General features: G+C 36.7%; 1 protein-coding gene across 4 annotated transcripts in view; it reads left to right on the top strand.

Moving 5' to 3' along the window:
* NPAS3 (neuronal PAS domain protein 3) overlaps window positions 1–24,985 on the top strand; it is a 623,781-nt gene that overhangs the window by 559,893 nt on the left and 38,903 nt on the right. For all 4 annotated transcript variants that reach the window (XM_086749858.1, XM_086749857.1, XM_086749860.1 and 1 more), the window contains one exon: window positions 973–1,091. In XM_086749858.1, the coding sequence (XP_086605984.1) occupies window positions 973–1,091 (119 nt within the window). The remainder of the gene's footprint in view (window positions 1–972; window positions 1,092–24,985) is intronic.

Raw genomic sequence — 24,985 nt, 5'->3', positions numbered from 1 at the left:
TTGAATCTCCAGAATAATAGCAGAATCATTTCAAAGTAACTTTTTTATTCAATATTAATTACTCCTTGAAACTGAATGTTAGTTAATCTCCAGTAATGTTTGCTTATAGTAAACTGCTCCAGACTTTTCCCGTGAACAATATCTTGTGGAAAAGGTGGTTTTCAGGGCTAAAAATAGAAATAATAAAGGTTGTATAAAGAATATCTCAGGGCTGACTAGGGTTGCACCCACTTTTTTATCATGTTTTGTACTGAGAGTATTTCTTTACTGTTTTAAGTGGTTGCAGTTGAGGGAGTGAGAACCACAGGTGAGAGCTATAGTTTCAAGCAGAAAATATCTCTTCAATTTGACTACAAAAACATTCCATTAGTGACTAATTAGTCACCAATATTTAACAATGATAATAATAATATATGTTATTTGCTTGAGTATTTTTGCCTTCAAGCTCAGTGCTTTATTGATAGTAATTAACCCTCAATAGTGGGGAGACCAAGGGACTGAAAAACCAGCAGTGACTCACCCCAGGTATCACTGCAAGCAAGGAGTGGAGACTATGGAATAAAAGCCTGCAGGATTGGCAGCCTACCTCAGCAGACAGACTTGCTACCTCAGTGAGACTTTGCCTTTTGCAAAATACTGAAGAACTCTCTAGTTTTTAAAATGTCATACCCGAACAAAATAACCCAAGTCATAACAAGATTGTGCAAGAAAGAGTTAATGAAGTAGATATCTGTTAAAAATTCTTTGGGAAAATAACTTGAAAATGAGACTTACTGAGTATACATCTATTTTTCAAAATTTTTTTTTTTTTGCCAACTAAACGTTTTCTAAATGAGGTAAATTGATTACAACACTCTTAGCATCCATCAGTCATTTATTTTTAGTGAGTTCGAGGATTGCACCTGAAAAATAGCTTAGAGGGGATGTATAAAATCTAAATTATGTATATATGTATTTTTTTCTGTTCCCTAGTGGAATCTACAAGCCCCAGTTTACTAACCACTGACAACACTCTAGAGCGCTCTTTTTTCATCCGAATGAAATCTACACTGACCAAGCGAGGAGTGCATATCAAATCGTCAGGATACAAGGTAAGGGTTGCACTGTAGCATGAAATATTGATATCTTTAAATTATGTTCATTGATGTTCCGGGGACACATTAATAGACAGAGAAAGGAGCTATTTCACATTTGCATATGTCTCATTCCTTTTGTTAAAGAATCATTAATACAATATTTCCAGCCTGAGGTTTGGCTTTGGTACTGCACCTCCATTGGATTGATCATTATTACAATAAACATTGATGATAACAGCATGACAGCCTTCAAAAGAGCAACACTTCCAGAGGAAAGGTATATTTTACCAAAGAAGGTGAGTCACAGTAACATCACTTTTTCCATAATGGAAAATTACTGCTCGTTTTGTTAGACTGTTAGTCGTCTTTGGGTTATGTTTTTCCCAGAAAGGTTGGATTTCTTCATGCAGACAGTATGCTAGAGCTATTTAATTTTACTGCCGTTCTGGCTGAAGGAAACAACAAGCCACAACGAGTACTTTTCCACCATTTTTCTTTCATTGTCTGTCTGAGGGCCATCTGCTGCTGGGGATCATATTTGCTGGATTTCAGACTCTTTTAAGATATGAAATTCTCTTGTTCCTTATCAGCAGTAATCTCATTTTTCTTCAGTCATGTATCGCTCATAATGCCTGTAGCTATCAGGGGCTTTGCAGTATACTAAAACTAGAAGGAATAGCACATTTTTAACATTGTCAACTTGTGGAATGAAATATGTCATCCATTAAGTATTATAGAAGATAAAAGAGTGGTACAAGAAAGTAAGGCTGAGAATGTGTGTGTATTTAAAGAAGTTGCTTGTCAATGTTCATTAAAAACTGTCATAAGCTTTTTTTTTTTTCCAGTTTGCAGAGAAAGATTTAGAGGAGGTCTGAAGTAAAATTCCCCAACTCGCTTTTCCCAAAAAAAATCGCTGTGAATATACCATTAAGGTAGTCTACCTGAGCAGTAAAAATCTGGTAGAAATGTCTTCTTTGCAAGCAAATGACCGGGAGTCCTTCTGTTGGATGACTTCTGGGTCAAAATTGTTAAAGTGGTTGCTAATGGAAGTTTAGGTCCAAATTGGTGGTTTCATAAGGCACCACAAGTCTTGATCTGTGTACTGCTTAATTGCAAACACTTGAAAGCATACAGTCAGTACTTATTGATGCTGACCAGCTTAAGTCTCAGAAGGTATCAAGACTGAGAAGTGTACTGGCAGTCTCAGGAGAAGGAAAGCAAATGAATGAATGGGCAGGTTGTTGAAGTTACACTAATTTTCATGATTAGGCATGGTCCATCGAGGCTAGGTCAAAGTTAGATTGTCAGAGAACTTGCTTTGCTGGATATTTTTGCTGCAATAGATAATTCATCTGTGGATTTTGTAGCCTGACACTTTTTGCCAGATGTAGGTGAAAACGAAAGGAAGACATGTGAGTGACTTTGTCCTTCTCTCTTCTGGGACTGCTGACAATCTAATGTTAGTCCAGCACCAGAATAGTACGTATCTGTAATGGGCTGGCTTCGCAAGGTGGGTTTTTTACTAGTTACAGTACAGTTTTTGAAATGTATTACTCAAAAGAAAGACACAGTCATGCCTATCATATAAATACAATTTCATTTCTCTTTTAGACCTGCTGATGCCTCATGGAAACACTGAAAACTATAACTGAGATGTTACAGGTAGAGCAGAATGAATTTTGAAAGATCAGATATAATTTTTTTAGCCAGCTTTTCCTACACACAAAGAATAGACGAAAAGAAAAAGAAATAGTATGAAAAGTTGACAAAACTGACTGTAAATAAAACGTTAGGATTTTTCAAAATTTTTCTATGAGGCATCAGCAAGTCAGCATGAGTAGAAATGCATAAACAGTGTACAAGTCCTAGGTAGGTATAAATATAGAGATATAGTTCCTCTGCTTTTCAGTGTTTTTGAGGATTTTGTGACTGACAGTGTTCGGCTGAATTCAGCTGTGTCCAGCCATATGAATTGTACTTTGACAGGTTTTCAAAAGCATGGTTATTTGCACTCTGTATTCTATGGACAGGTAATTATCCACAGCCTTAGTGAGCCCCAGAAAAATTGTGGATTCATTTTAGAAGAGTTGGATCATGTGAATGTCATTTTAACTGAGTGTTAAGAACTGCTTTGTTTAAACATATTAGATGAGCATAATAAATCTCAACTGCTGTAGTGAATGTCACTCACACTTTTAGGAATGTTACCAATTTATTCATTGATTTCTAAGAGTCCAGTGCTAGAACAAACTTAAGGCTTCTAGAATTTCTTCAGGTATATATTCCATTAAAATTAAGAAAGAACCATAAGCCTTATGGATGTACAGCTATAAGAAATTATCAAAGGGAAGAACAGTTATGTGATACTGACAAAGCTCATGGGAGTAGCTGGCTAACTTCTGCATCAGAGGTCCCTGGAAGACCTCCAGCACTTACTCAGGAAAACTATGCCAGATGGGGTCATGTGCAGCAGAGACCCTATGGGAAATCCTGGTGGAGCAGGCTGATTCGGGAGTGGCTGTCTCACACCTTCAGAATACCACAGAGCACTGAATTTTCCCTCTGCAAAAAGCAAGGGCTCCTGGCTAACAGCTTCCCTTGAGCTCTTGTGACATTGTGGGTGGGTAACCCTCCTGAATCAGCATACAAACATTCATCAGGAGCAGTGTGCTGGGAATTCCATGTGAGTCAGGTTTTAGCTCTGCGAAAGGTACTCAGCTCCCTGTGGATTCAGTCCTCCAGTAGTGACAAAAATTTTCATCTTTGTGAAACGATTGTGTTTCAGTCCAAACTCTTACTGAGCTCAGAACCACATCTCCATCTATTCCCTGCTTTGAGGACTGTTGATGAATGTTTTCTTTAGTTAGCAAATGATTGAGGTGGTCCACAAGATGCTTAGCCAATTTTCAGAATGAGTGATCCCTGCCTCAGGAAAATCACATAAAATTGAAAACAGGTAGAGAATGAGATTGATTAATCATTCAGGTGGATCTAGTCAGGTCTAATTTTCTATTAAAAGAAATGTTGGAACAAAAATCACACTAATAGATTTACATGTATGTGTACCTCAAAGAGACCCTGTTGCAGACTCTTCTGACATGAGATGAACCCTGTTTATAGTCCCTTCCTGCACTGATATAATTAGTCCTGAATTATAAGTAAAGATGGAAGTAATGGCTTTTTTTTTCTGTGAATTGTATTACTTTAAAAGTCTGAAATGGGAAAGTGGTTACATGATTGATCCTCCCTTTCTCCTTCCCTTTCATTGTTCCCCAGCACCCTCTTTGAACTGGATATTCCTATTCTTACTATTCTTAGGCTCAGAGCTTGTAGAAAAAGAGTTTACATACAGTGCTAGAAAGCTATTCTGTTTTCAGCGAGTAAATAAACACACTTAAAAAAAAAAGTCAAATAAAATGTAGTCTGATGATAAAATGCATTGAAAACAAATAAAAAAGAAAAAAATAATTCCACTCACTGCAAAACATAGACTGTATTACCATTACAGCTGTTGTCTAAGATACATGATGCAGAGTCTTACAGTTTTTCTCTGCTGAGTATGTATCACATCTTCCTTTTTACATTTTTTTTTATCAGTAAAAATAGATTTGTATTTGATTTTTGTTGTCTCCATTTTTATCTCCTTTTCCATTTGTTTTGCTCCATTTGAGGGTCACAGTTCTGTCCACTTAACAGTTATCCCACCTCCAATGTTCCTATTGTCTGACTTACTCAGGAATATGCCAAAGCTAATTTTAATTGAAAACTACTTTGTTAAAGTCCAGTAATACATTTCCTACTCCCCTGTAGTATCCTATTATTGTTTTGTCAAGTTTAGTTTCATGTCAGATTGTGCTAGGATTTTATTTGTTTGAACCTTTAGGACCTGATATTGGTGTCTTGAGCAACGCGTTATTAATAGGATGAAGAACTAGTCAAAGCATCGAACACCATTAGAGCCAGTAGGTTCCAGTAGTTTCCAGTTCATCAGCTCATCAGATGTGTTAGTATATATCCATACATATTCCTCTCTTGTGTTACGGAGGAGCCCTCTCATGATAGGCTTTTACAGAGGAGTATAGGCAAACATGAGAAGATTCCCTTGTACTTTTACTGTCACTGTGGCAATCTCTGAATTTGGTATAACCAGCATCTGTTGCCTCTCCATCTCCCAAGAAGCTGGCAGTCAGCCTTCTTGGCAATCCATCAGCAGAGTTAAGGGCATCTTAAAAATCCTTCAGGCTGTACCTTCCTACTTAGAGTGGTACTTTCTGTCTGCTGTGCTACCTAGATGTCTGCTTTGGCCCATTCAGCGTCAACAAGAAGCAGTTTCTTTGTCATTAAAACATCAAAGTCATTGAGGTCACATGGCAATGAGTCCACTGCAGACTCTTCAGTAACTGGAAGTAAATTTAGCAGCTATCATGTGCTGAGTAAAATCTTACATACAACCTTAGGTTTTTGTTATAGTACTGAGAAAATAAGAATGTGCTAGGTTACTCTGATACTTCTGTGTTGAAGTGAGGCTTTGCTGTGTTTGAAAAGTGCCTTCGGATTATGGAAGAGTACATACATGGTCTTTGGAGATGAATGAAATAACGGACTTTGTTTCAGTTATTTGTATATGACTTTCAGGAGTTCTGAAGTCCTTCAGTATGGCACAAAAGTGTCAGCACTGGATACAAGTGTAAGCTGAGCATTGCAGCTTTACAGAATCACAGCTCTTATCAGTGTATTTACAGAATGTCTAGGAAAATAGGTATTTACACCTGTTTTTCTCTCTGCTGTTCTTCATGTGCAAGAGAATTGTGGAAAATAAGCAAGCTTAAACAAACTAACAAAATTGCAATGAAGGGAGAAAAGTTATATTCATCACAGAGGACTGTTAAACCTAACAGCATAATCTGCATAAAAATAAGTAAATTTCTATATTAAAATTTTGGTTTGGCAAGTTTAGTTTAGAAATTTTGATGTTTTGTTGCATTTCTAATGTACCATTGCAGTTGTCTTGTGATACTGTTCTCTTCATTCAGTCCAAAATTGAAACTATTGTTTCCCATCTAAGTGAAATATTCACCTGGAATTCAGAAGCAAGATATTCCTATTCCAAAATCACTATAAGAACCAGATATATCATGGGCTTGTTAAGAGCACAGCAAAGGACCACCTTCCATTTCAGGGGAATAGGAAGGAGGAAGAAAGGGAAGGCAGCTGGGTTTTTTTTTTTGCATAATAGTCTGTCTAATGATTAGTACACTTCTCAGATGTGCGTTATGTTAGAGTGGTTTAATTCCCTCCTCAGCCTGAGGGAATTCACATATCCCACTTTCCAGCTTGGCCTAAATTCTTTTCTCCTTTTCTAATATTTCCCCACTTGAAATCTTTTCTGTCAAGCATTTTGCTCTGTCCCAGAAAGGTATCCTGACCTTTCTCTATAGGAGGAAAGAAAACTGCAGAATTTAGTATTTCATCACATGGCTGCTGCCACACCTCCTTAATTGAGTGAAGAAGGAATAAGAAACCAACATCAGGAAGCATTATGTGAAGAGTTTTCTAAATGTCAGTACATGCATTCCCCAGACTTTTCAGCACTGGGAAGACTTAAAGGTAATTTGTCAGAGAGAAGAACTGATCGAGAATTCACCCATGTAAATCGATGACCTTTTAGTCAAAAGGAATTCTCTTAGCTAGTAAAGATGCAGCATTACTTATAAAAGAACAAAATACTAATGGGCCAATCTGAGTCTTATGAAGTATCTACTTGTAGATATAAAGATACGGTTCAAGAAAAGATGGTCTGCAACAAGATTAAGAAGACTAGTGTCCATTTTATGCCTTGCTATAGAGCTGTGAGATTCTATTAGGAGAACTATCTGGAAAAGCTTGGTTCACACTCAGCATCTAAATACATTAACCAATTTTTTAAAAGTGTTCAGCAGCTACTAACTCCCCCTTCTCAAAAAACATTTTCAGGGCTCAGCGTGTTTTAAATGGGATTTATAGCATCCATCTGGAGACATGAATATGTGTTAGGCATTTATTATTGCAGTAGCACTGATGAAACTTACCAGTTTGTATAATACTATATAACCAGTTAGTATTATATAAAAGGCCTTTTTAGTAGCAGTCTTCTTTAAAAGAGATTCAAGTTTTGATCGTTCCTTACGATGACTGCAGCCATAGTATTCCTGACACCTGTATCAGGATGTGTTTCTCCTCAAATATTGTCTTAAATGTTCATATGGCTTCAGAGTTGTGATTTTGTTGCGGTGTGTTCCAGACTGTGTACCTGGGAAATCACAAACTGGATTCTGAAAGGGAAGAGAACATAAAATTGAGCAAACATAGATTACTTTCTGGGAGGTGTTCTATTTTCATAAATTCTGTTGTCAAAGAATAAATGATATGAAAAGATAATATCACTAAAGAAGCAGCAAGTGCCTTTTATTCTAATCTTTAGGCAGTATAATTCTGAAGCTACCTTTATTAAAAATCAGTGGATATAGCAGTGAAAGAAAACTATGAGATCAAGCCTTAATCTGATAGATAATAAAATATTCAAAATGGACAGAGATCAGCTCAAAGTCAAATCTGGTATTCTTTCAAGAACCAAATTTTATTGAGTCATAGAGTTACACCATGTTTGTTGCACTTTCATAAGTAGTGCTAATTATCTAGATGTGTGAATTGATAGTGCAGGGTGAGACTCGTTGCAGTGTTAATAAACAGAGAACAGTGAGTGGGATGAGAACAACGAGATCTCACCAGAGTGGGAACCAGAAAATATCTCCTAGTACACACTGGCAGAAAAGTATCATGCCCCTAGGTGGGAATGTGTACTGAAAAAGAGAGATCTTAGTCCACAGAGTTTTGTTAAGTTATCCATCAATGTTGTCTGCCACTGGTTATTGTTAATGATTTGGAATATGCCTTATGTAGGAGGAACAAAAACCACACAGTGCTCTGTGAAGGGTCACCAGCCAGAATGTGCTGTAGGACAGATGCTGCTGCCAACATCTCTGCTCCACTTGACTGTTTTCTAACTGCTGCCAGGGGATATTTTGGCCCACCTCCTTTTCACAATGTAAACAGTGTATTAGATATACAAATGCAAACACCAATAGCTTTTTAAATTGTCTCTATCACTTCCGACAGTTCAAAGTTTTTGCCCAAAATATGCTTAGAAAAGACAATAAGCTCATATATTGACTAATACTGAGCTAATGTAGATGAGCACATCTTCCTGCTCTTCAGCAGACACTTGCAGAAGCAGTATCATCTTTCCACTGGTAAAACCTTGTTGACTGTGAAACAGTCAGGGAAATTCAGAACTAGGATGAAACTGAATGGAAGGTTCTTTCATTTCAGTGAGGTTTGAATTTAAGAAAATTTACTTCTCATTGTTGCACGTAGTCTTGGCCTGGTAATGTGCGATCAATAGCTGTTGAATAGAAAATATGTCTTGAATTGATAGTCATAAGGGTATAATCCTGACATCTTATGCAAACATGTATGTGTATTTAGCTTTTGTGGAGCTGTGATGGGTTACCTGGAGGGAGAAGACCACATTTTTGCAAGAGAGTATTTTTCACTCTTGCCTCTGCAAGTAAATATTTTCTTGGAGAACTACCTGAAAATTCTAAACAAAAATATCTTCTAGGAATAAAGTTGTTCCACAAATGTGGAACCAACACTCATATATTACTTTCATTACACTGTGATTTGTCACAGGCTGTATTAGTGGGCAAGCAGAAGTTCCTTTTGAATGTATCATTCATGTGTAACATGGACACAAGGAAAAAGCATATTTGTTGCACTCAAGGAGGTAAAGGTGTGGGTTATTGCCTGTTTCCATAGTCATTCCACAGAGGAAAGGCCACTATCAAATCCATGCGTGTTCCTTTGAATAGCTAAAGTTGTATAGCACATTTTACATGCCAGCTACACAAGTTGGGTCTCATTTGTAAATTTTTACAGTCACATGTTCCTTGAAATTTAAAAAACAGTAGAGAAAATCTTTTACAAACAGCTGGAAACATTTAAAACACTATTTGAATATTGTCATTATGAATTACTTCCCTGTAATTTTTCCTTCATCATTAATTCTTGTGTTAAATAGGTGCTGAAAAGTTAGCTGCCCACAGTTTATAAGGATCAGACTGCTTCTTCATCCTGTTAAAGCTGGATCCTTTTAAAATTTCCCTGCTCCCTGTTTTTCGTGTCTTCTTAGTGATGTAATAACTGCATTAATTTGTTTGCATTGTGCAACAATGAGATAAACACTGACTTATTATTTCATATCATCATAAACTTGGAAATGTATCTTTAGTTCTCATTTATTTTTTAACCCATAATTCCCATATAGTTTTTAAACTTTCTTTTATTTTTTGTGCAGGTTCTTACCTGTGCAAAGCATTAGATTTTATTGGCTTTTTCCTGTTCCTTATAATGTAATTTATATTAATGAATGTACTTTTGCACCACTCCTCTGAGGCTGGAAAGCACTGACATACCAAGAGATCAAGTAACTTGCCAACGATAACAATGGCTGTTTGTGTCAGAGCCAACTGTGATTACATGCTGTACTTCAGCCTCAGCCTTTCTTCCTAGCATATGAGTATTGTCAAATCATCTCTGTGTTCCAGCACATCACACTTCATTTTCTCAGGTTGGTAATTCCTTTGTTTTGATGGTTGCCCTGAGTAGGCAAAATGAGATGCCAAATAAAAAAGTACTCAGATCAGATAGTGTGAAGTTTAGAAGACTCAGAAAAAGATGAACTCCTGCTCTCAACTGGGCTATCACTGGCTATAGAAGAGCTACCTCAAAATGCTTTTCCTAAGAAAGAAAAACAAGCAATGTACCAGCAGAGAAACACATTTTCCTGCCCCTTGGACTTCGCCCAGGGGAGCTCCCTGAGGCTGCTCTTCCTGCCACCTTGATGTGGGAGAGGAGCAGGGCTGGCAGCATCCACCTCCTGGGCTGGCAGCTGGCTTGACTCCTTGCAAAGTTTGCCTTTCTTATTTCAAAATAAACAAACTTTATATAAAGACTTTTTTTTCAATTTGCTTAATATTTTTTTGTACCCATCATAGATTTTGTTACCCTGAAGACCTCCAAGCTTTATCAACTAATGTGAAGCAATACGTGTAATAAACACGTGTAAAAATGGTAGGGAATCATTATGCACTGTAGCTCTTTACATTTGGAACAAAGTGAAAGTATTCGCAAATCAAAATGCCCCATTTGCTCACACAAGTAGTACTACATTGCAGCTGCTCTTCACTGACTTTCTACATGAATGAGTGGTTCAAGGTTCAAGGCCCATCAATTGCTCAAAACTCGAATTTTTAAGTATAATTTGCTATCATATGAGGCAAGGTTCCTATGTTCCTGCTCATTTGACAGAAGAGGCGAACAAAGGCACAGAGCATTTCAGTGATGTGGCCATCCCAGTATGCAATACATGAAGCCAGTAGTCAAACAAGGACTATCACATGAGGCTTTCATTCCTTGTAACTGTTGGCTTAACCTGGTGCAGTGAAATCTGGATAATGATCTGGACACTAATTTGCTGGTTTTGGAGAACAGAAAATTGATCATGAGTATTTCAGACCATGTTTTCCAGAAAGAGCTCCCGTAATATATAAATGTCCTTTTGCTCTACAGTCCAGAGTGCATATACACCACTATATAACCCAATAGGCCATTATGCTTCTGTTTCTAAATATTTAAACATTTGTCTGTTTTTAAGATTTGTCTGTTTAATGCACCGATAGGAGCTGAAGAATGAGGTTTGTTTGAGCCCATCTGCTTTACCCCGTGGAGAAGGTAGAATATAATGTTTGGTGGGAAGAGTTTCAGTTTCTCCTTTTTACAGCATCATTAGGAAGCCATCGTTCTGATAATAATAATTCCCATTTGACATCATGGAGGTAAAAAGAAATCACTGCTGACATCAAAAATGAGGTGATATTTCAGCAGTATTATTTCACTGAAGATAAAATGGAAGTCTTTATTACTCCCAATGCTTTTAAAGAAAGCTGAGCAAGGCTTATACTGACCCTAGAGCTTATATACCTTAATGCATCTATAACCAGTATGAAATAAGAAATTTTAATTGTTACTGCGATATTTTTTGGCTGTCGCTCCTTAAAACCAAGAATTTTGTGCCTACTTAAAGGAAAATAATCAGTATCTGAGAGTAAGCTTGGGAGAACATAAGTATCTTGATTTTCTCTGTTATTTAAAATTCATGCAAAAGACCTGAAACAAATGAAAACACTACGTGTATTACGAATAGTGGTAATGTTCTTGTCTTACAAACTTCGTGTTGGAGCCTTTACTGGGAATCCATACAGATTGCATAAAGAGGTCTGAGCTCTGAAGAGGTTACCCTGAAGAGGGTTACAAGTTTTATTTAACTTTTTATGGATAGGTATTTTATTCTCTCTGAATTTCTTGTGTGCATTGCTGTGTGAGTTTCTTGCCATTAAAAGGACATAGCCAAGGTCCGTTTCATCAGTTATAAACAGTATGTTTTCCACCTTTGTTTGTGATAGCATGTTGGAAACTCCCGTTCGTATTCAGTTATAATTCTAGCCTTTGTATATTTTTCCATCCTAAACCAAACAATATAACACATCAGTGACTCTATCTAATTATACTTGGAAAAGAGTGTATCCGCCTAAGTTTGGCAATATTTTCTAAATTTGAGATCTATTCTTGGCCTACTGCTGTTCTTTTTTTTTTTAATTTTTTAATTTAGGGGCATATGAAGAGCAATATAGACTGTAAACAATTAGAGCAACAGGATGCAAATTCAATGCCTTTAAAATTGACAGTATTGTTCTAATTAAAAGAAAGTTAAAGAAATATGGATTCTTCCCATGGCTTCACTTTACGGAATTGGTCACATACTTGCAAGTAGTGTCTCCTCTGTATAACAAGAAGAGCCTGATAAAAATGTTTCATAGTCTTTTCACAATCAAACTTAAGAAACTTTTGCAATTAAATATAGGATGGGATCATCACATTATTTTGTGCCAGGCAAATATGTTTATAACGGGGCAATCACCGCTCATCTGCTGTCGAGTTACTGCTTCTCAGTTATTCTCAGAAATAAGATCTGAATTCTTACAGGCAAATGTTTAATAGTTATAAGCCTTTAAAAAAAAATCAAAATTAGTAGTTACTAATTACAATGAAGTATTTAAATCTGAAATGCACTCTGCACTTTCAATGTGAACAGGTCCCATGCTATGTACAAATAGTTTGGGCATTTTCCCTAAGAATTTCTGCATGCATGAACTGAATGCTTAATTTTATTTCATGTGAATTCAATGAGCCCTTTTTACTTTTGACATACTGTGGAAGGTCCAGGCATGTTTTTTTCTCTGAAATCTCTGATAAACATTTCTTTTCTAGAAAATCATTACTTTATTAGCCTTTTCATTCATTTTTCCCTCATCAAGTGCTCTGAAATGTGTATTTTTGTCCTAACTAATCAACTGCTTTCAGTTCTCGTGGTCCTTCACATTGTTGTATTGTTACAAAGACTGTGTTGGTTAGGTAAGTCCACCACTAGACCTAGCACTGTGTTTAAGAGAAACCTAAATGCAGAGCTGTTTTAGTTAGCTCACAGGGCATCACTGAATCCAGTCTGGCTCTCCCACAGTCACGTATCCGTGGTTGGGAAAGGGACAGTGGACAGAGTTTTTCCTGAAGAAGCAAGGAGCTGGTTCACAATACAAGACATGCATTATAGCTTGTTTTCAGTCACTTTATAGTCATATGCATTCATAAATTTCGATATGGTTGTAAGATGCAGACTTTGATGGTGCAAAACTCACAGAAGAGCTTTAGATCACTGGAGCAACCACAGACGAAGTTTATGTTGACAATTTATCAGCTCTTCTCCGTCAAGGAAAATTGTTTTTTAGAGCCTGCCTATTAGCAATCACATGCGTATTATGAAATTGAGTTTTGGGGAGGACAGCCTGCCATCTGTCTTTTCTGTATTTTTTTCACAATGCATCATGCTAAAGTTAAAACTTTCTGTGCTTCAAAATGGCGTAAAATATGAGATGTCTATAATAGAGACACTTGGAAAGAAAAATGGACTAAGTAAAAATGTAAATCTTTATAAACTTTATAAACAGGCAACTACTGATGCTATACTTTGTTTTAGCTTCAAGAGCCCTCCACATTTTCCACACACCATAGTGCCCACTCTGTGCTCTTACTCTAGATTTCAGGGTTGCTAAACTGGTAAGCAATTAATATATATCTCAAGGAGTGTGAGAATGCTTTCTTCAAAAACTCTTTCTGGTTTAGTAGGGTTTTTTTCTTCAAAATGGAACTGCAAATGCCTGATGTGAAGAATGAGAAAGATGTGTTCAGTTTCTTTTCTGTGTTCTAATATGCTAAGATTTTATCAATAATATTGTTTTCCTGTAAAAATATCTGCCTCAGAGAAAATCTGCTGTGTAGCTGTCAGGATTACACCTCTCAGAATATACCTGTGATGATTCTGTTAAATTGATAAAAACAGAACACTCTGCTATGTAGAAGGATTGCTGAAAAGAGTATTCTGAGGCCCTTTCATGTGTAACAGCACTTGTATGGCAGTACGTTCATTGTGCTATAAATTCCATCACTGATTTTGGCCATTTCAAATTGATTCTGCAGTAACCGTAAGTAATGAACCTTAGAGCCAAGGAAAAAAAAAAAGAAAAAAAACAAGCCGATAAAATTGTGGCTGTAGGAATACAAATTGTAGAGTTCATTTAGCCTCAGTTTTTATCAGATCATGCAGCCAATACCCTACAAAGCCAGAAAATATATCCTACAAAATATGCAGTGCCATAGCCCTGGCTTGCTTAAAATTTAGCAGTTAAACCAGATACTCAATTATTTGAAGCTCATGTTTGTACAAAGTGTCCTGTGGATTTCACCTGAGATTTAAGGAAGGTGCTCAGCAGAAGTGGATGACAAAACAGGAGAAATTATAATAGAAGTGACTGAAACAGGATAGTGAGCCAAATCCTGAGCTGTTTTACATGGTCTAAGCAATACCAGCCATCACTGGATTTCATAGGGGTGCAGATCAATGTGCAGTGGGCTTCTAATGACTCACCAGGTCAAAATATAAAAGTCTCCAAAATTTATAAATGTTCCTAGACTATTTCCCTTTCTTTACTGAAAAGTTCTGCCAGGTTAACAAGAATGATGGAATGTCTTTTCTCCAGCGATCTTTAACAATCCCATAGATTTTAACAGAGAATTTATGTGCGTGCTAAAGATTTCCATAGGATGGTTTTAAAACCCATCAAAAGGAAAGTTCTGAGACTTTTCATGTTAGTTTTGTAGATTTCTGTTGCATCCTGTAGGAACATATGATCTCTGTTTGTTACATTTTGCATGCAATTCTCGTAATCTTATCAAGATCATTTAGACTCTTATTTTTTCAAATAGATCATGGATCTAGCCTCACTAAATCAGTGGGCTGGTTATATGATTAAAGCATATATGAATGTACATATTTGTTCTACCCTTCGTTACATGAAGAGCTAACTTTGGATTTTAACTCGAATGCTGAAGCGACTGGAGTTTTCTTCGGCATAGTTCTCCCAGCATTGCAGGAGAGAGAAACGAGGCCATGTTTTGTTCTTTGTGCAGACATAAATAAATGTCTGGGTTGGATTCCTACAAGCTCTGCAGCACTTCCATGCATCACAGGTTGCACACTCATGTATCTTACAGTCTGCGTTGAGTGCTGAATCCGTTCTGTGCGTCTTCTTGTACCTAACTGTGCAGATTTATCTGCACCTCTGTATTTTCTGTGAGAAATATTAAATCCTCATTTTGAGATCAAAATGCTTGGGTAAATTCTAGGCTTATAGGGCACAAAGAAACTCATTGTCTAGTGCATCTTCCTTGCCTCTCTCTATAAAAAAAAATCTATTTTGTCAATTTGTCTAGTTTACAGCAGCAGCCCGAGTGACACACAGAGAAAAAAAAAAAAAAACAGAAACTGAGGATTTCAGTTAAACACCAAATATGGGGAAAGTCATAATAAAATAATAAGAATTGTGAACATTGTTTTTTCTCTCACTCTCTGCTCTTTTGTTCTGCAATAAGGAACACACTGAGCAAGTCTGAAGCCTTGTTAATAGTGTCTGGTAACCAAGAGCAAAGAAACCTTGCTCATTATCGCTACTCCTCTTCTGAATAAACATTTCAGCCATCTTAAATGAGTGTGACATGAAGGGCAAATGAATAGCTCTCATTCCAGATGAGAAGCACTTAACAGCTGAGTAACCTAAAGGTTGCTGTGAAGGTACAGACCCTGTGACCGCTGGATGATGGAGCAAGCATACCACTTATTTCAACAGGACCTGAGATGCATTGTAGTCTTAAAGGAGAGATTCTCAGTCTTGCAGAGGATAAGTCCTAGGTGTCCAAACTGACTTTTGGTTACGACTGCAGCAAGTGAAAGACAGAGCTGTCATAGTTTTTTCTTGTTATCTTATTAAATTACATAGAAAAGCTTAGTCAAATATAGGAAAAGGTTCAGTGTGGATTGACAGATGGCATGCAGCACCTCTACTGTATCTCATTTATAAATATGATTAATGTGGAGGTACTTTCTTGATAACCTGTTCTTTTAAAAAAAAAAAAAGTATTCTAGGCATTGGGTTAGTAAAAGAAAATTAATCTCTGCATGTTAAACTTGCCAACTTTTGAATTAATTGCATGAGTATAACAATCAATTAATAAATGTTAAGCAAACAACAGAAAATCAGTGAATTAAAAATTACTAAATTGATTCCAAGTGCAGATAAAGCAAGAGGCTGCCGTAATTCTTCAATGTAGATTCGAGAACACGGATCTTGTCTCATCAGTTCTTGCTCCCCATTTATCCACATCTGGCATTTAAAACAATGCTGGTTTATTATGATTTTTACAAATAAATTGCTATCTATAATCTAGCTTGTTACATTAAGTGGATTATAGAAACAAATCATAAATAGTAGTCCATTTGTAGCTGTCAAGGAGAAGGTCAGAGCTTTGCAAAGACCATCCATCTCCAAGTGGAATAAAAGTTTTTTCTTCAAAGAGAAATCACATGCCTTGTTTGGGTGGACTTCAGCTAATGATGACAGTACAGTTTCTTGAAATACCCACAAAAACCTCCCTCTCCGCAAAATTAACTTGATTTTGGGTCACAAGGCTTTTGCAAAATTGGAGTGGTTTGACATGAAACAGATCTCATCACTGAAAGTTTCTGGGAAAATTTGATTTGATTGAAAGTATTTATATTTTCACATTCTTCAAAAGTTTCGGGAGGGGCTTAGGATGGCGCTGGAAGCTTAAGGGTCACATGTCTATGGAAAGGAGATGAAGCATGAGATTTAAACAGTTATGACCTATTGCTGTCACTGCCACTGAATGCACAGTTTATATGTCTCTATTAATTTATCAGTATTATTTCATTACATTCACAGAATTGTGCGAAATAAGTTTGTATACTCATTCTCATTGTTTGCAGGAAGTCATGCAGAGATTTGTTTCAGGAAGGACGTATCCTAGTAGATGTTAATTTGCAGTTCTTAGTGTAAACAGCAGGCAATACCTTCCTTGTGTCCTAGCACAAGGGACCTCATAACCTAGAACAGTTCTGCTGAAACTAAAATAAAAATAGAGCTGGTAGACATCTGAGTAAATATGATATGTCAAGGAAAAGTCAAAGACTTTTGCAAAACTTTCTCAGGGAACTAGCAGGCATGTCTACAGGGAATTTCCATTTAATACAGAGTAGCTGCATTTCCAGCATGGGAACCAGCACAGTCCCTAACCAAAAGTCTGAAAGAAGTTAAGCTGCCAGTGGAGGGGGAGGATCTTCACATAGATAAGTGCATGCTTTAAAAAACAAAAGACAAGAATGGTCAGTTTTCTCTATTTAAGTGGTCACTACTGCTTTTACTACTGCTGTTTGTGGGGTTTTTGGTTCTCAACATATTCATAAATTAAATGGAAATCAAGGTGAACAGGAAAGTTACAGTGTTTATTGGATTATAAAAATGTAGAAGTCTAATGTGAACAGTAGGACAAGAACTTCGTGATTGTGTGCGAAGAAGCTATAAAAGAGTAGATAAAATTCAGTTCAGGTAAATGTAAAGTAATATATCTGGGAAAAACGAATCCTTGCTGTATGTATACAAGGAAGAGCCCTGAACTAGCTGTTACTGCTCAGAGGAGATACCTTGGAGTTGTAATGAGTTTATGAAAGGAACAGCTCAGTGTTTAGTAGTGATCAGAAAGCAAACAGAGTGCTATCAAATTATTTTGAAATAAATTAAAAATGAAACAGAAAACATCATTATGCCACTGTATAAATCTGTAGTTTTCCTTTATATTGAATACTTGTGTACTTATTATCCCACCTCATCTCAAACTGAAGATCATAAAACAACAAAAATGACAACACTGATCAAAATTGTGAAACAGCTGAAATATACTTAGGACATTCAGCCTGGAAGAAAGATGACTAAGGAGGCACTTGATAGAAAACATCAGTGTATAAAGAAGGTGAATAGGGTATAATTTTGTACAGTCTCACAATATGTAGGGTGCGGAACAAAATTAAAGTAGTAAATGACAAATTCAGAACAAGCAAAAGGAGGCATTTACTGCTTCTAGACAGTGAAACTCATTGCCACAGGGCACTATGAATGCCAAAGGCTTACCAAACAACATGCCTGTACCTCAGGAAGAGGGAAAACACACAAGGGCAATGCCGTTAGGTGCTTCCCAGCCTGAGGGACGCACTGAGGATGCTGATCTAGACAGGCCTTTGGTTTGACCTACTACAGCTGCTCTTAAGGACAACAGTTGTTCCTCCGGAAGGGTTGTCACGGTGTGCCCTAGCCTTTTCCTACAGTCTCTGTAAAGCCTCTTGCAGTTTGAATGCCAGCTAATTTCTTTGTCAGGACCATGAGAGACCTGTTTAAAAGTGTTCAAATATAACACTGAGCACATTCAGAGAGCTACTGAGACTAGATGTTGGCAGACAGGCCAGAAGTCTCTTGCCTCCCATCCTTTGATCATTCGTCTTTGCCTTAGCCACCTGCAGCAGCTTTTCTGAAGCTTGCAGTTGTATTTTTCATAAAATCATCTCATATACTTTGCTGTGTGTTTTCCCCTTCTAAATTGAAAATTTGTAGTTTATATTCATGTGTGTGTCATTGATGTGAGGAAGGTGAAATAATAATTATGGGAAATTAATCTTTTTTGCCCTTCTCCACCTTTGCTTCTGTCACAGTTTTGGCATTCTGCAGGAAAGCTCACATATTCTGTGTCCAAGATCTTTCAGAACAACCTATGTGTTTGTATAAAGCCCGTGGAAATTGTGCCATGCTAGAAGAAACCATGCAAGCATTAAAATAAACAAAATGGTTGCTTCTCCATGTAAGACTCTGTACCAGACACTGTTAGCACAAGCAGAGGAATCTTGGTATTAATGAAATTAAAATAGTAGTTCTCAGCCTTTTTCATAGTGTGTCTATGAGAGATTGAGTAGAAAATAAGATTTACTGTCTTAATCAAGGCTAAACTGGGGACTCCATTTCTGTTTTTCCGGACAACAACATCATCTACATTTTTTTCCTCTATGTGGGTGAAAAAAATGTGTTAATATCAGATATTTTGTTTTATCTAGTCCTTGCTCACTGTGTAGAGAATCACCTAAGGTAATTGTTGGGCTGCTAAGAACTACGGGGCGGGGGGGGGGGGGGGGGGGTGGGGTTGGGGGGGTGGAACAGACCTTTATTTCTCCCTCCAAAGGCAGAAATAAAGACACTATATCTGAACAGTACTTATTATTGGTTATCTTTAGTGCAACAAGATCTGGTTGCCCTGACGTACAGGATTCAGGCTAACTTTTTTTTTTCAGAAAAGCTTTCCACCTTTTCTGTTGTAGAATTATGTAGCCAGTTCCCACTGCCCCTGATGCTCTGATAAACTGCACTGGAACCGATGCAACAAAAGTCCTTTTTCAGGTTTAATTTTTACTGCTGGCAGGAGCATGAGAGTTCTGGAATAGTGAGCTCCAAGACAGTTTGCTCATGGGCAGGGATGACAATTCCTTTATTAGAACCCTGCACACTTCAATGGCTAAATGCTTTCAACTTTCTTTAAATGGTATTAAGGAAAAAATATCCTCAAGGCATTATTTTTAAAGGGGACTTCAAACATTTTGTGAGGAAAAAAAATGCAACACATTTGAACACCGAGGGATTTGCAGTGGAAAATCTGCTGAAGGGAAGCTATCTTTTGAGTTTCAGGGTTAAATAAGTATTGGCCATAAATCAGGGATACAGACTACCAAAAATTCTGAGGTATTGCCAATTCCTAGTTTAGACCAGCAGGAGCCGGCTTCTATAACACATCATTTAGAAATTAGTAACGTTAGCTAGATTTTAAATTAACTGTGTTTCTTTTATTCCTCTGAATTCAACATACAAAATCCATTATAACATTTGCTAGAAGCATAAGAAAATCCCAGGTTCTTAATCTTTTTTACTATATAGACTTAATTCTGCAATAACTCAATATTAGATATTTTAGAGTTTAGATTTAAAAGCAGCTGTGAAGCAAGCAGATATGCAAGGGTAAATCTGCTCATCTTGAATCCTTCTGCAAATGGTCTGCTCTGGAGGTCATATCAAAGAGATTCTTTTTCCAGCTTAAACCTGTCTTTTCTAAATAGATCTCAACCTGATCTCATTTAATGCATTGATGTCTGGTTTCTTAGTCATTATATTTGCTGTATTACATATCAAAAGGACTCTTGAGAAATTCCCTCGAATTGATAATTCTAATTTCTTATGTATAGCTACTCTATATTCACTCCGAGGACAGCCGTATTGTATGCTAAACCACGAATTGTAAAAATTGATCCCTTTGTATGTAGGTTTGTGTTAAATTGAGATACTTTATTTTTTCCTATTTGTTGCCACACATGAGTTCCTGGTGTCAGTTTGTATTTGGCTATTTGAGCATATTAAAGTTTCGCTAGTGCTTCTGATGTTCTTGCCAAGAGCACTCTTGCAGCAATCTGCACTAGAACAGTCTTTGTGCCAATTACTTCAAAAAGTATTTTGTTATAAAACAGGTTTTTATGGCTACTTTTTCAGGTTGCAGTGTGGCGATTTCATTTAGTTTCTTCTTTTTCCATTTTCTTAATGTTGATCTTCTTCAAATGCTTGTAAGTTTTGGATTATGAAAAAATAATGTGGTCTTGATAGATTGAGTTGTTGATAAGACATCTTAAAAAGGAAAAGGGTTCAAAGGTATTAAAACAAATCCTGGCATGTTGAATTACTAACATTGCATATATTTGAAGGATGCTATTTAAGAGTAATATGTTTGGAGCTCTTATTGAGGAGGCTGATTATGAAAACAGAAACCTTTGCAGTTGTATAAAGCAAAATAAATGAAAAATTATAATGTGTAATGACTCACCACAATATTTCTTGAGCTTGTATTATGAGACTGATTTCAGAACTTTCAGCTCTGCAACATATTTTATTTAGAGAAAAACAGCTTACTAATCCATTGCAATTAATAAAAAATCACAACACAGGAAAGGAAGGCACGATAACATATTTTACAATACAAATATGCTTTTGAATGGAGGATCTTGATCATGCAACTTTTACTACCACAACAAATGCCAAAGCAAGACTGGACCTCAGAATTCTGATGTGAGAGCCAACATGGTAATAAAGATACATATGTGTCCATATATACAGTGCAGGACACTGCACTATGCCGTACTAAATTATAACCACTAATCTATTACCCCAGATAATAAAATGGAAATGCTGTTGTGTAACAGAATGAAAAATCAGCCATAAATTAAGGATCTAATAAAGTTAATCTAAAGGATCTAAAAATGTTGATAGCAAATATATTTTTATTATTTTTTCTTGAGCAACCTCTGGTCTGCTGTTCATTTTGCAGGCTATTAAGATTTGATAACTCTTAAAAAGTAACCTATTGCACACTCTTGAAAATACTTTTTTTTTTTTTTTAAATGGCAGCTTTAGGAATTGTTTATCATACAACAGTCTTCCTTTACTCCCACAGAGAAGTTGTAGTTTATTCTTTAGATAACCCTAACATAGCCATGTCCAGATCGGGGAGCTTCATATGATAGATGTAACATGGGCAAGGCCAGGTTCTTGTTTTGTCTTCACTCTTTTGGAGAGTTAGAAAGCTGTCCCCATTCCTTTCCTTCTAGTTTATTATGTAGTGAGAGGCAAGTTGGAGATAAGAGGTTGAGGAAGAGCTGGAATTAGTTATCCAGGCAGATTTTTGTGTGAGTGCTAAAAACACTAACTTTTATGCAGAAGAGCAGCTGCTCCCTGTGGTGTACTTGAATGAAAGTGACTGTGGCTATTTTGCTTGCTGCTGGTCTCAGTATTTCTCATATGCAATAAAAAATACTCTACTCATGTCGTTTTAGGGATTGAGCAAGAGTTACGAACTGAGCCTGCCAAGCCAGGGTGTTTCTCATGTGATGCTTGTCTTTAAGCACCCATTGAGTTTGAGGTCTCGTAAGGATACTTTTTTAAAACCCCTTAGGATTAGCCTAAATTCTGCCTCTGACTGTTTTAAGCAGCAAAATAGCTTTTGAATCTTATTATCTGGAGAGAGTGATATCAGAGGGAAGATGGGAAAAGCCTATAGAGTGTTTCCAAAAACTAGTATTGACTTTTTAACAACAAAATACGTCCTGAGACCTAATATGCTGTTTAAATGTAAATACCATTTCCATTTTCAGACTGTCTTTTGCAGGTGTATTTGAGGGGATTTGAAATGTACTTGTGGATGGAAAAGAGGCTATTGACCTTGAAACTATGTATGTGTTAGGAATAATGTTTGCCTTCCTTGAAATCAGACTCCTATTCTTTGAATGGGTGCTCAAGACCACAACTCTTAACAGTGGTAGAGGTAGTGTTCAGTGCATAACTGAATTAAGACTGACTGCATTTTACTTACAAAGCTGTTTCTCAGGAGTCATAGATTACTGCCTAGTCTCTTTTTATTTTATCCACCAGTTTAGAATGACTCACTGACAGCTGCACTAACTACTAGTTTCCTTTGTTCTGGTGCAGAGTTGATATAATAGGACAAGATTTATGTGTAGAAGCAATATCTTTTATTAGATGGACTGCTATAGTAAGAAAAAAAAGCAAACAGGTTTTTCAGCAGCAAGCATTTTTTCAAGGCTAAAACTGAAGCAGGAAAATTCTGAATCAAATAAGAGTTGAGAACAATTACTGTAAGTAAAAGTGTCATTCTGTTATGCTGTCCAAGAGAAAAGATAGACAATACTTATAAAGTTGGAGATGGGTGATGTTAACAAGGGAATAGATTACATGATGGTTATTTTATAGATGAAAAGAGATGGTAAATGGAACATTGATACAACTGGAACATACATCTACAAACCACCTTTCACAACTTCATTATCTGAGGGGTGATTGATCAGACATGCAAGAATCCCTAAGAGTGGCCGCTGGGCATGTGCTAACTTCTTTCCATGGCTCATGCTATAAGTGCAATGTATCCTGTGTGTTAAGCTAACTGTACACATGACAGAGAATTATCAGTGTGTGTACAGCAAGTTGGATGCATGTTGGACACATCAAACTTGCTGAACATGTGGGATGAGCCAACATATTGCACCTGTAGCAGCTCGCTCCTTTTCATCACCAAAATGTTGTGCTCCATGGGACCTCCTGTTAGGAGTACTGCAATGTTTATAGAAATGCATAAGTCTGAGAATGGAAAATGCAAGTATTACTGGAACTGCAAACACAAGGCCTTACTGGATCTCTCTGATCCCAGTTGCTGCTGAACGGTAAGTTTAGGCAAATGATACATTTTCCTAAAGTTTTCCTGAAGAGTGGGAGAATAGGCTTTGGTCTCATGAGAATGGGGCTGTGGAACTCCAGAAATAAATGGCTTCTGACTGTGAGAAAACATAAGCAAATAGAAATGTTGTAGTGACTGCAGTGGGGTACAGGGAAGAACTAAGAGAACTGTGGTAGATAAATAATCTGATACTGAAGTTTAGATTGATAAGCATGGATATATTTTGATGTCAGGAAAAGAAAACCTTTAGGATATCATTGTGTGAACTCCAGATGTGAGAGTGGACTCTTTTTCTTTGAAAAGTCCAGAGGAAAGCCTGTTTCCAAATGGTTGGTCTTTGCTTGGAAATCACCTGAAACTGTATAGGAACCCTGTACCTTATAGAGTGTTAAAATTTTTGTCTCACTAATGTCACAAGCAGCTTTTGAGATGGATGTCCATGTATCTGTGAGTGAAGGAGCACACAACTCTTAGAAAAAAAAATCTTAAGAACATGACTATAGTTTGTAAGTTATTTCCTTAGCCAATTTTAGCAGTTTGAATTAATTGTCTTTTAGAGATTTAGGTGTTGATTTTGGAAGTATAAAATAACACCTTTGAGAGACCAAAACAAATGTGTATATCCTTGTGAATCACAGTTGTTTCTGTAAAGGGGGATAAGTGTATATGTGAGTTGTTCATAAGACAGCTAAATAAATATCTAGGCACACAAACTAAATTAGAATGTTTTCATAAGTGACTGTCTTCTCAAAATTCGTATTTAAGCAATAATTGTAAGGCTTAAATTTAATATCTCATTAAGAGAAATGAGGGGGAGGGAGCACTTCTGCCAGTGTTGTGGTTTCAATCCCATAGTAAATTGGCATAGTGATTTACACAGAGAACAAAAGAAATAGTTTAGAAATTTCTTTCTAATGGAGGTTTAAGTTTTGATGAACACAGAGACATCTGAAAGGTGAAATTCACAGACTTTTCATGCTTGGAGGTTTTTATAGCCTCTGGTAATGCATGTCCTTACTCTGACATCACATGTATGTGAAAAAAAACAGATGTAATATTTAAAGATCTCTTTTTATAAAGAACGGATTTCCATCTCCAGTTGTGAGATTTAGCTCTAACGGATGATGAGTAGATTCCAGATGTATTTTTCAATTGCTGGGCTTTCCTATCCTTAAGTATTGACAGAGGGAAGGTTTTATCAAGGTCTTTGTGTTGTGCTTGTTTATAATGAGTAGACATTAGTAGAGCACATCTAAGTGCTTATCACTAACAGATGACTAAAGGGAGCATATGGCAGGGAAAAGAAATATATATTTGTCCAAGCAATATGGCTTCTTAACACTCCCACACTCATAAACTGTGTTTATATGTACTTACAATATTTTGCAAATCCCTTTTCTAATCAGCTAAAAATAAAATCCAAATAATTATTTTACTTTTCCCAATATTGGAGTGTGAGGCAAAGCTGATTTAGAATTTTTTTAACAAAGCAATTAAACAATACACAAGATTTTTATAGTATTTGTTTTGCTTCAGAATTACATCTTTACAGCAGCATATGTGTTATAGTCATTTCACAGTGTTAAAAGTTTTGTTGTTGCAGGATGCTTTTTGGTTCACCCACCTGTCTACCCAAGGATAACTATTATACAACTAAGTTACACTACAAGCAATAATAGAGGTCAGAATGACCTGTGTCAAATCCCGGACTAGATCAGGTCACAAGGCTGATTTTGACCATAAGATTTCCCTCTGCTTCTATAGGCTGAAATCATCAGGCAAGTTATAACACACAGTAAACAGTTTGTAAGCAAAAAAGTCTCTGAACTGTTAACCCGGTCCATTTCCCATTAGAGTAAAAAGGAACCTTGCTACTAATTTCGTTTAGGAGGTAGATGGGAAAATGCTGTGGAAATCTGTACAGCTTTCTGATAATCCCTGTGATTAGGAGTATAGCAATG

This window comes from Chlamydotis macqueenii, chromosome 5 (genome assembly GCF_036417535.1).
Source record: "Chlamydotis macqueenii isolate bChlMac1 chromosome 5, bChlMac1.mat, whole genome shotgun sequence".
Lineage (NCBI taxonomy): Eukaryota > Metazoa > Chordata > Aves > Otidiformes > Otididae > Chlamydotis > Chlamydotis macqueenii.
The sequence above is the reverse complement of the archived record's forward strand: the minus strand, read 5'-3'. Positions and strand labels throughout refer to the sequence as shown.